The 12,173-nt window shown below is 40.1% G+C and overlaps 1 protein-coding gene across 1 annotated transcript in view; it reads left to right on the top strand.

The window, feature by feature from the left end:
• Positions 1 to 12,173, top strand: part of LOC133553644 (ras-GEF domain-containing family member 1C-like) — a 91,360-nt gene that overhangs the window by 55,364 nt on the left and 23,823 nt on the right. Inside the window, 2 exon segments of the mRNA XM_061902096.1 lie at positions 3,304 to 3,378; positions 7,495 to 7,596. Coding sequence (XP_061758080.1) covers positions 3,304 to 3,378; positions 7,495 to 7,596 — 177 coding nt within the window.

Below are 12,173 nucleotides of genomic sequence, written 5' to 3'. Positions count from 1 at the left end.
CAGGGCCAACACAGATAGACAACATTCACACACTAGGGACCATTTAATCAACCTATCCCCAGGTGCATGTTTCTTGGAGGTGGGAGGAAGCCGGAGGGAACCCACGCAGTCACGGGGAGAACATGCAATCTCCACACAGAAAGATCCCGAGCCCGGGATCGAACCCAAGACCTTCGTATTGTGAGGCAGACGCACTAACCCCTGTACCGCCGTGATGCCCACCCCTATAACAGGGCTGTCAAATGTATTTTCATTAAGGGCCACATCGCAGTGGTGGCTGCTTGGAACCACGAACGATATATGAGTTTTCTTATGCATTTGATTATTGCACACATTTTTTTTACGAAAAAAAAAATCTGTATTTTTACAGAAAAAAAAGTGGCAGCTCATCAAAAATTTACTGTAAAATATTCAGTGCATTTTACAACAAGTTGATTGGCAACATTAAATGGGTGTGAATGTGAGTGTGAATGTTGTCTGTCTATCTGTGTTGGCTCTGCGATGAGGTGGCGACTTGTCCAGGGTGTACACCACCTTCCGCCCAATTGTGAATTATAGTGAAGTGAATTATATTTATATAGCGCTTTTCTCTAGTGACTCAAAGCGCTTTACATAGTGAAACCCAATATCTAAGTGACATTTAAAGCAGTGTGGGTGGCACTGGGAGCAGGTGGGTAAAGTGTCTTGCCCAAGGACACAATGGCAGTGACTAGGATGGCGGAAGCGGGGATCGAACCTGCAACCCTCAAGTTGCTGGCACGGCCACTCTACCAACCGAGCTATGCCGCGATTGTAGCTGAGATAGGTTACAGCAACCCCCCCGCGACCCCACACGGGACAAGCGGTAGAAAATGGACGGATGGAAAAACGCACTGCTATTATTTTACGGAGAAAAACTTGCAGCGTGGTTTTTTTTAACATTCTACTATAAGTTTAAAAAAAATGGTATTACTGTTTTTTGAATTCTAGCAACTGAGCTGCCAGTTGTTTTTTTTTTGGTTTTTTTTACTCAAACAATTGTGGTACCATGCGACGAAGTGGCGACTTGTCCAGGGTGTAGCCCGCCTTCCGCTCGAATGCAGCTAAGATAGGCTCTAGCACCCCCTCGCCACCCGGAAAGGGACAAGCGGTAGAAAATGAATGGATGGATGGAAAAACACACTGCTATTATTTTACGGGGAAGAACTTGCAGCGTAGTCGGCAGAAATGTTCTGTAAAATTTGCAGTGTTTTTTTAACATTTTACTTTAAGTAAAAAAAAAAAATAGTATCACTGTTCTTTGAATTCTGGCAACTGAGCTACAAGTTGTTTATTTTTTATTTTTAACTGTAAACAATTCTGATACCCTGCGACAAGGTCGCGACTTGTCCAGGGTGTAGTCCGCCTTCCGCTCGAATGCAGCTAAGATAGGCTCTAGCACCCCCTCGCCACCCGGAAAGGGACAAGCGGTAGAAAATGAATGGATGGATGGAAAAACACACTGCTATTATTTTACGGGGAAAAACTTGCAGCGTAGTCGGCAGAAATGTTCTGTAAAATTTGCAGTGTTTTTTTTAACATTTTAGTTCAAGTTAAAAAAAATGGTATTACTTTTTTTTTAATTCTGGCAACGGAGCTGCCAGTTGTTGTTTTTTGTTGTTTTTTTTACTCAAACAATTGTGGTACCATGCGACGAAGTGGTGACTTGTCCAGGGTGTGGTCCGCCTTCCGCTCGAATGCAGCTGAGATAGGCTCTAGCACCCCCTCGCCACCCAGAAAGGGACAAGCGGTAGAAAATGAATGGATGGATGGAAAAACACACTGCTATTATTTTACGGGGAAAAACTTGCAGCGTAGTCGGCAGAAATGTTCTGTAAAATTTGCAGTGTTTTTTTTAACATTTTACTATAAGTTAAAAAAAAAATGGTATTACTGTTCTTTGAATTCTAGCAACTGAGCTGCCAGTTTTTTTTTTTTCTGTTTTTTTTACTCAAACAATTGTGGTACCATGCGACGAAGTGGCGACTTGTCCAGGGTGTGGTCCGCCTTCCGCTCGAATGCAGCTAAGATAGGCTCTAGCACCCCCTCGCCACCTGGAAAGGGACAAGCGGTAGAAAATGAATGGATGGATGGAAAAACGCACTGCTATTATTTTACGGGGAAAAACTTGCAGCGTAGTCGGCAGAAATGTTCTGTAAAATTTGCAGTGTTTTTTTTAACATTTTACTTTAAGTAAAAAAAAAAAAATAGTACCACTTTTCTTTGAATTCTGGCAACTGAGCTACAAGTTGTTGTTTTTTTATTTTTAACTGTAAACAATTTTGATACCCTGCGACAAGGTCGCGACTTGTCCAGGGTGTAGCCCGCCTTCAGCTCGAATGCAGCTGAGATAGGCTCTAGCACCCCCTCGCCACCCGGAAAGGGACAAGCGGTAGAAAATGAATGGATGGATGGAAAAACCCACTGCTATTATTTTACGGGGAAAAACTTGCAGCGTAGTCGGCAGAAATGTTCTGTAAAATTTGCAGTGTTTTTTTAACATTTTACTTTAAGTTAAAAAAAAACTTGTATTACTGTTTTTTGAATTCTGGCAACGGAGCTGCCAGTCTCCTGGGGAAATCGAAGGTATACAAAAATAACGTAAAGCGCCATTCATAATTACCTCGCGGGCTGCACCAACATTAACTTTTCATATTAAGCTGCGGGCCGCAAAATAACGTCTCGCGGGCCGCCTGTTTGAGACCCCTGAATTAGACACACCACATGGCAAAAGACCACCATTGATTGGTGCATTTAATCCGTGTGTGTGTGTGTGTGTGTGTGTGTGTTATGTGGTGTGGGCGGCTGTGTTTGTGTTAGTGCTGGAGTAAGCATGTGTGTACTCTTGTCTGAGGGATGACATCACCCCACAAGTCAGTCATGCGCCTGGGGCATCAAACTACGGGGATAAAACTGCTGTGAGTGTATTAGATGTGACAGCACACACACACACACACACACACACACACACACACACACACACACACACACACACACTTGCATCAGAGGACATTTCATTGACTTGCATTCTTTTCCTTGAGATAACGATGCCTAATCTCATGATGTGTGTGCATTGCATAGCTTTAATTATGATGAGACGGCTCAAAGGAGTGCCTTCCCTTTTCCTGGTGTGTTAAACTGACAATATCGCTTTTTATGGACACATCTTGGCGTCCCCTCTGAGGAAACGTAAATCCAGCGGGCTCACGTCGTTACTTTTCCTCATTGATTGGCTCCCATTACTGAAATGAAATAATTATTAACGGGACTATTTGTGTTTTCCAGGAACATTTGAGTTACATCGGGCCGGAGGAGTTTGTCCAAGCTTTTGTCCAGAAAGACCCCCTGGATGGAACCCAGGTATATTTTCACCAGGTGTTGCTATTAATTAAAACTGCCTGCACGATAATGCATGTTGGTTGATAATAAAACACAATGCAAAAGGTGGGTCACTATAAAAAAGGGATGTAGAGAAATATCACTGATTTTCTATACAACCCGATACCGAGTAAAATCCAGGCTGATATTAGCAATACTGATCCGATACTTCAGGGGTCCCCAAACTTTTTGGTTCGGGTGCGCATTGGGGTGTAATATATATATATATATATATATATATATATATATATATATATATATATATATATATGTATATCTTGATTGGATTATCCAGAGAATAGTGCTCGATACCGTGGTAGAGCGCAATATGTAGGTGTGGGAAAAATCACAAGACTACTTCATCTCTACAGAACTGTTTCATGAGGGGTTCCCTCAATCATCAGGAGATTTTAATGGAAGCATTCACATACAATGGTTTATATAGGGCACAGAGTGGGTGGGTACAGGCAGGCGTAGGGTGTGGTGATTGGCTCATGTGTTACCTAGGAGGTGTTTCCGTCTGAGACGACATGTTGAAATGATTTCACTGCGCTTGTTGAGGGATGACAGGTCTGGATGATATATAATAAACAGTTTCTCTTTTAAGCATAGGTTGCATCTTTTATTACCACTGTTGTAAGGTGTGCTGGATGCAAGAATTTGCCATGTTATTGAATATTCAACATCATTGTCTTTGAGGTTCCAAATGTGCTTGCTGAGTTCTGTAGAATTCCGCAAAGTCTGGTTTCTAAAGGAGGCCCTGTGATTATTCCATCTGGTTTTAAACGCTCCTTCGGTTAATCCTACGTACGTGTCGGATGCGTTAATGTCCTTGCGTGTTACCTTTGCTTGGTAAACGACTGATGGAAACCTGATTGCCCTCTCAACGGAGGGTGCTTACAAACATCAGTCGTTTACCAAGCGAAGGTAACACGCAAGGACATTAACACATCCGACACGTACGTAGGATTAACCGAAGGAGCGTTTAAAACCAGATGGAACAATCACAACGCCTTCTTTAGAAACCAGACTTTGCGGAATTCTACAGAACTCAGCAAGCACATTTGGAACCTCAAAGACAATAATGTTGAATATTCAATAACATGGCAAATTCTTGCATCCAGCACACCTTACAACAGTGGTAATAAAAGATGCAACCTATGCTTAAAAGAGAAACTGTTTATTATATATCATCCAGACCCGTCATCCCTCAACAAGCGCAGTGAAATCATATCAACATGTCGTCACAGACGGAAACACCTCCTAGGTAACACATGAGCCAATCACCACACCCTACGCCTGCCTGTACCCACCCACTCTGTGCTCTATATAAACCATTGTATGTGAATGCTTCCATTAAAATCTCCTGATGATTGAGGGAACCTCTCATGAAACACTTCTGTAGAGATGAAGTAGTCTTGTGATTTTTCCCACATATATATATATATATATATATATATATATATACACAGTATATGTGTGTGTGTGTGTGTGTGGCAGGGTTCCATATTCAGGGAAGAGTGGGTGTTGTGAATTGGAAATAATTTTCTTATCTTTTTTCCTAACTGCCATATCATAGATGCTCTGTATGAACTCATATTCTTTCTTCCCTACGATTTTCATTGCCGTTTTATGCATGCCGGCCAGTTTGCTTTTTAGCTTAACAGTTAGGTTGCCAAACCATGAGGTGATCCCATATCTAATGATGCTCTCTACAATGGCACGGTAGAAAATCATCATGATGTGGCTGCCTACGCCGTACAATCTTAATCTTCGCAAAAAAATATAGTCTCTGATGCAGTCTTTTGCACAGTTTGTCAATATGTGTCTTCCAGCAGAGAAGATTATCAATATGAAGCCCTAAATATTTATATTAGGATACTTGGGTGATTTCCTGATTTTTGATGACCACTGGCTCATGGTCAGTCACATTAATCGGATCCAAAACCATTTCCTGTGTCTTGGACGGTTGGTTCCACACCACCTAATAAATATGTCTATCTCGTCTTCCCTTTATGCTAGGGATGCACCGAAATGAAAATTTGTGGCCGAAACCGAAGCCGAATAAAATTTAAACGCTTGGCCGAATACCGAATAATGAATGCAGTTTTTCACAATTTTTTTTAATATTGCATAAATAGCCTGGAATAAATATTTAGACATGTTTTTCAAATAAAGTAATTTTTTATTGAATATTGACATTTTTTTAATATTCCAGTAGTCTTTGCTTTTCAAAAAAAGCACAAAGTTTTTCATTTATATTAGGCCTTCAAACAAAACATGCATTCCAAAAAAAAAATAAAGTGCATTAAAGTGGATAAACCTACAACAAATGAATTATTGTCCTTTTGGCAAAAGTCTGCTTAGCCACAGTGGATATGCTAATAATGTAAACAGAGGCCCCACTAAATCTCAATAAGTGTGTGCTTGTAACCTCATACACTTATACAGGTAGCCTACACAACAGGCTAATAATGTAAACAGAAGGCTCAAGTAAATCTCAATAAGTGTGTGCTTGTAACCTCATACACTTATACAGGTAGCCTACACAACAGGCTAATAATGTAAACAGAGGCCCCACTAAATCTCAATAAGTGTGTGCTTGTAACCCAGGGGTAGGGAACCTATGGCTCTAGAGCCAGATGTGGCTCTTTTGATGACTACATCTGGCTCTCAGATGAATCTTAGCTGACATTGCTTAACACGATAAGTAATGAATAATTCTGCTGGTAAAATAACGTTCAAAATATAAAACTTTCTCATGTATTTTAATCCATCCAACTGTTTTCTACCGCACCTGTTCAAGAAATAACAATGTTAATAAAAATAATTTAGAGACTTATTATACTCTAAAAATGTTGGTTTCACCTAAAAAATGCACGCATTAGGCAGTGTTAAAAAAAATTATATGGCTCTCACGGAAATCCATTTTAAAATATTTGGCTTTCATGGCTCTCTGTGCCAAAAAGATTCCCGACCCCTGTTGTAACCTCTTACACTTATACAGGTAGCCTACACAACAGGCTAATAATGTAAACAGAAGGCTTAAGTAAATCTCAATAAGTGTGTGCTTGTAACCTCATACACTTATACAGGTAGCCTACACAACAGGCTAATAATGTAAACAGAAGGCTCAAGTAAATCTCAATAAGTGTGTGCTTGTAACCTCATACACTTATACAGGTAGCCTACACAACAGGCTAATAATGTAAACAGAAGGCTTAAGTAAATCTCAATAAGTGTGTGCTTGTAACCTCATACACTTATACAGGTAGCCTACACAACAGGCTAATAATGTAAACAGAAGGCTCAAGTAAATCTCAATAAGTGTGTGCTTGTAACCTCATACACTTATACAGGTAGCCTACACAACAGGCTAATAATGTAAACAGAAGGCTCAAGTAAATCTCAATAAGTGTGTGCTTGTAACCTCATACACTTATACAGGTAGCCTACACAACAGGCTAATAATGTAAACAGAGGCCCCACTAAATCTCAATAAGTGTGTGCTTGTAACCTCATACACTTATACAGGTACACAACATTGTAACCTCATACACTTATACAGGTACACAACATATCCCAACGTCACCGCGTCAAAAACTTGCGTCACACGCCACTATTCGGCCTTCTTTTTAACTCATTCCACCGAAGGCCAAATGTGGCTTTTTTTGCCACATTCGGCCGAATATATTCGGTTACTGATTAATCGGTGCATCCCTACTTTATGCGATTTCAAATGATTATTGCGAAACGAGTTTTTACCTGGCAGTAATTCTAAACAGGCGCATACTATATACCCGGCGGCAATTCAAGGAAATACGGTAATAAAGACGGTACTTGGTGTGGCACAGGAATCTGCGGACAAATACATATTATTAATGTACGTGTCACTCATTTGCTTTCTGTCTCAGTAGCGCTGCATGGACTTCCTCACGTTATTGATCGTCTCATTTCTGCCCTCAGCCTGCCGCTGTCTTTGTCATTTGCACCCGCGCTGGGGGTCATCCTGTAGACAGGAAGCTAATCAGCGTTAGAGGAATTCCCGATGGAAGCATTCTACTCACTCGTGTTTGCTTGTTGTTTGTGCATCATCAGCCTCCATGCTTCAGCGAGCAGAAGAAGAAAACCTCCAACCTGGAGGCATATGTCAGATGGTTCAACAGATTGTGTTACCTGGTGGCCACTGAGATCTGCATGGTGAGTAATGGCTGTCAAAAGCACCGCTTCTCACTCACTGTATTTTTTCAGACGATAAAAACAACTCTATTGTTGAATAATTCCTACATCAGGGGTAATAACGCTTTAACTAATGCAATTAATCACAAGATATTATTGCAAATACACAACCCAAAACCAGTGATGTCGGCACGTTGTGTAAATGGTAAATAAAAACAGAATACAATGATTTGCAAATCATTTTCAACCTATATTCAAATAAATAGACTGCAAAGACAAGATACTTAACGTTCAAACTGGAAAACGTAGTTATTTTTTGCAAATATTAGCTCATTTGGAATTGGATGCCTGCAACATGTTTGAAAAAAATCTGTCACAGGGGGCAAAAAAGACTGAGAAAGTTGAGGAATGCTCATTAAACTGTGACGATTGCGGGGCATCGTGATGAGGGTTCGTTCTACTCTTGATGCAGTCGGGTTCGGACACGGCGTGAAGGTAAGAAATAATGATCTATTTCAAATTAAATCAGACTATGAAACAGGAAAACTTGCACAAGGCACAAAAGGCAAAACAAACAGAACTAGCATGGGAGCTAGAGGGGAAAAAAGCGCTAGCATGGGAGCTTGAGAAAAAACAAATACTTAGCATGGAAGCGAGCTGGTTGCGATCAGAGTCGTCACTGTTGTGAAAACACAAATTAGGAAGCAAGGCTGAATGAACGGAAAAGGCAGGCTTAAATAAGGACAGCAATCAGAAAAGAGGGTGCGCGTCAAAAGCAAGGGGCAGGTGAAACTAATGCGTGACTATGGTGACAGACTAAACAATGAAGTACAACCAGGAACCAAAAGAGTACGAAACAAACAGAAAACACAAAAAGACTCAAAAACCTAAATCAAAATACGATCCGGGCAGCGGATCATAACATTAATAATACTTGGAACATCCCACAAGTGAACAGGCTCATTGGGAACAGGTGGGTGCCATGATTGGGTATAAAAGCAGCTTCCATGAAATGCTCAGTCATTCACAAACAAGGATGGGGCGTAAATAAATTGTCGAACAGTTTTAGAACAACATTTCTCAACGAGCTATTGCAAGGAATTGAAGGATTTCACCACCTACGGTCCGTAAAATCATCAAAAGGTTCAGAGAACCTGGAGAAGTCACTGCACGTAAGCGATGATATTACGGACCTTCGATCCCTCAGGCAGTACGGCATCAACAAGTGTAAAGGATATCACCACATGGGCTCAGAACTACCTCAGAAAACCAGTGTCAGTAACTACAGTTCTTCGCTACATCTGTAAGTGCAAGTTATACAAACCCTGTTTCCGTATGAGTTGGGAAATTGTGTTAGATGTACAGTAAATATAAACAGAATACAATGATTTGCAAATCATTTTCAAGCCATATTCAGTTGAATATGCTACAAAGACAACATATTTGATGTTCAAACTGATAAACGTTTTTTTATTTTTGCAAATAATCATTAACTTTAGAATTTGATGCCAGCAACACGTGACAAAGAAGTTGGGAAAGGTGGCGATAAATACTGATAAAGTTGAGGAATGCTCATCAAACACTTATATGGAACATCCCACAGGTGTGCAGGCTAATTGGGAACAGGTGGGTGCCATGATTGGCTATAAAAGCAGCTTCCATGAAATGCTCAGTCTTTCACAAACAAGGATGGGGCGAGGGTTACCTCTTTGTAAATAAATTGTCGAACAGTTTTAGAACATTTCTCAACGAGCGTTTGCAAGGAATTTAGGGATTTTACCATCTACGGTCCATAAAATCATCAAAAGTTTCAGAGAATCTGGAGAAACCACTGCACGTAAGCAATGATTTAACGGACCTTCGATCCCTCAGGCAGTACGGCATCAACAAGTGTAAAGGATATCACCACATGGGCTCAGAAATACCTCAGAAAACCAATGTCAGTAACTACAGTTCTTCGCTACATCTGTAAGTGCAAGTTATACAAACCCTGTTTCCGTATGAGTTGGGAAATTGTGTCAGATGTAAATATAAACAGAATACAATGATTTGCAAATCCTTTTCAAGCCGTATTCAGTTGAATATGCTACAAAGACAACATATTTGATGTTCAAACTGATAAACTTTTTTTTTTCCAAATAATCATTAACTTTAGAATTTGATGACAGCAACGCGTGACAAAGAGGTTGGGAAAGGTGGCGATAAATACTGATAAAGTTGAGGAATCCTCATCAAACACTTATTTGGAACATCCCACAGGTGTACAGGCTAATTGGGAACAGGTGGGTGCCATGATTGGCTATAAAAGCAGCTTCCATGAAGTGCTAAGTAATTCACAAACAAGGATGGGACGAGGGTCACCACTTTGTAAGCAAATTGTTGAACGGTTTAAGACCAAAATTTCTCAACGAGCTATTGCAAGGAATTTAGGGATTTTACCATCTACGGTCTGTAAAATCATCAAAAGGTTCAGAGAATCTGGACAAATCACTGCACGCAAGCGATGATATTACAGACCTTCGATCCCTCAGGTGGTACGGCATCAAAAAGCGACATTTTCATGTAAAGGATATCACCACATGGCCTCAGGAACACTTCAGAAAACCACTGTCAGTAACTACAATTAATCGCTACATCTGTAAGTGCAAGTTCTAACTCTACTATGCAAAGCGAAAGCCTATTATCAACAACACCCAGAAAGGTGAGCATTAAATATCTTGTCTTTGCAGTCTATTCAATTGAATATAAGTTGAAAAGGATTTGCAAATCATTGTATTCTGTTTTTATTTACCATTTACACAACCTGCCAGCTTGGTTTTGGGTTTTGTATGAACGCAGAACATTCTCAATATTTATTTTGAGCGTACAAGCTCATTTATCTCATCGCAGATGGTTACCTGAAAGACAGAGCAGGTTGTTAGACGGTCAGTGATCAGGTCAATGAGTTTGTCAGTGCAAAGATGAGTGAGGAGTGCTTGCTGGCAAATTTCACTTCAAAATACACCCTGACGGTTTTGATAAAACTGTTAGCAAGTTTTGAACAAACAAATGACGTGCATTCGAATAAAAAGTTTTAAAAATTCTCCTGTATGACATTCTGACAATAAAATTGCATTTGTGTCCAGGTATTGGGGTCTTTTTTTTTTTTTTTATTCAATATGGATATTTACTGTGAGTAATCGTGATTAATAAAGATTCAAAAGTGTGATTAATCTGATTTAAACATTAATATGTATTGTATGTGCGTGTTATTTTTTGATCAGATTATTTTTGGACTATTCATGATTTATCACAGATTGTTGCTTGCTTGCACAGCTTTAATGAACTGAAAAAAGAGCCAAGTATTTGGATGCAATTTTATTGTCTGAATGTCATGCAAAAACATGTCTTAAAGGGGAACATTATCGCCAAACCTATGCAAGCGTCAATAAATACCTTGATGGTGCAGAAAAAAGACTGTGTATTTTTTTAACCGATTTCCGATGGGTGAATTTTGGCGAATTAAACGCCTTTCTGTTTATCCGTCTTGTAGCGATGACGTCAGAACACCGGGTCTCAGCTCTGTTATTTTCCGTTTTTTCGACTATTTTCTGGAACCTTGGAGACATCATGCCTCGTGGGTGTGTTGTCGGAGGGTGTAACAACACTAACAGGGAGGGATTCAAGTTGCACCACTGGCAAGAAATCTGCCGCCAGACCTCCATTGAATGTACCAGAGTGTCTCCACATTTGACTGGCGATCCTAAGACAGACATGGCACAGAGATGTATGGATAACCTGCAGATGCATTTGCAACCATTAAGTCAACAAAATCACAAAGGTGAGTTTTGTTGATGTTGTTGACTTATGTGCTAATCAGACATATTTGGTCGCAGCATGACTGCCAGCTAATCGATGCTAACATGCGATGCTAATCGATGCTAACATGCTATATACGCTAGCTGTATGTACATTTGAAACTAGATACCCACATTTAATGCGAAACAAACACTTACCAATCGACGGATTTAAGTTGCTCAAGTGTCACAAGATGCGAAAGTCCTGATCGTTTGGTCCGCACATTTTACCGGCGATGCTAATAAGGCAGCCATGCTATGGGCCACTTCATTAGGTACAACCACGCTATGGCCGACTAGCGTCAATAGCTATTCGCTCAATAGCTTCAGTTTCTTCTTCAATTTCGTTTTTCGCTATCTGCCTCCATACTCCGACCATCTGTTTCAATACACGCGTAATCTGTTGAATCGTTTAAGCCGCTGAAATCCGAGTCTGAATCCGAGCTAATGTCGCTATATCTTGCTGTGGTAACCGCCATGTTGTTTGTATTGGCAGCACTGTATGACGTCACAGGGAAATGGACAGTCGCATCGCAAATAGCGTAAATCAAGAACCTTAAAACTTTTTTTAGGGATATTCTGGGAGGTGTAAAATTTTGAAAAAAACTTCGAAAAATAAAACAAGCCACCGGGAACTGATTTTTATTGTTTTTAACCCTTTTGAAATTGTGATAATGTTCCCCTTTAAATGTTTCACTTGATTTGGAATGATTTACCTCACTTATTTTCTAAAAAGGTGTTAATAGTTTTATCTAAAGTCCC

The sequence above is a fragment of the Nerophis ophidion genome, linkage group LG05 (genome assembly GCF_033978795.1).
Source record: "Nerophis ophidion isolate RoL-2023_Sa linkage group LG05, RoL_Noph_v1.0, whole genome shotgun sequence".
Taxonomy (NCBI): Eukaryota; Metazoa; Chordata; class Actinopteri; order Syngnathiformes; family Syngnathidae; genus Nerophis; species Nerophis ophidion.
Note: the sequence above shows the minus strand (reverse complement) of the source record. Positions and strands in the feature narration are given on the sequence as shown.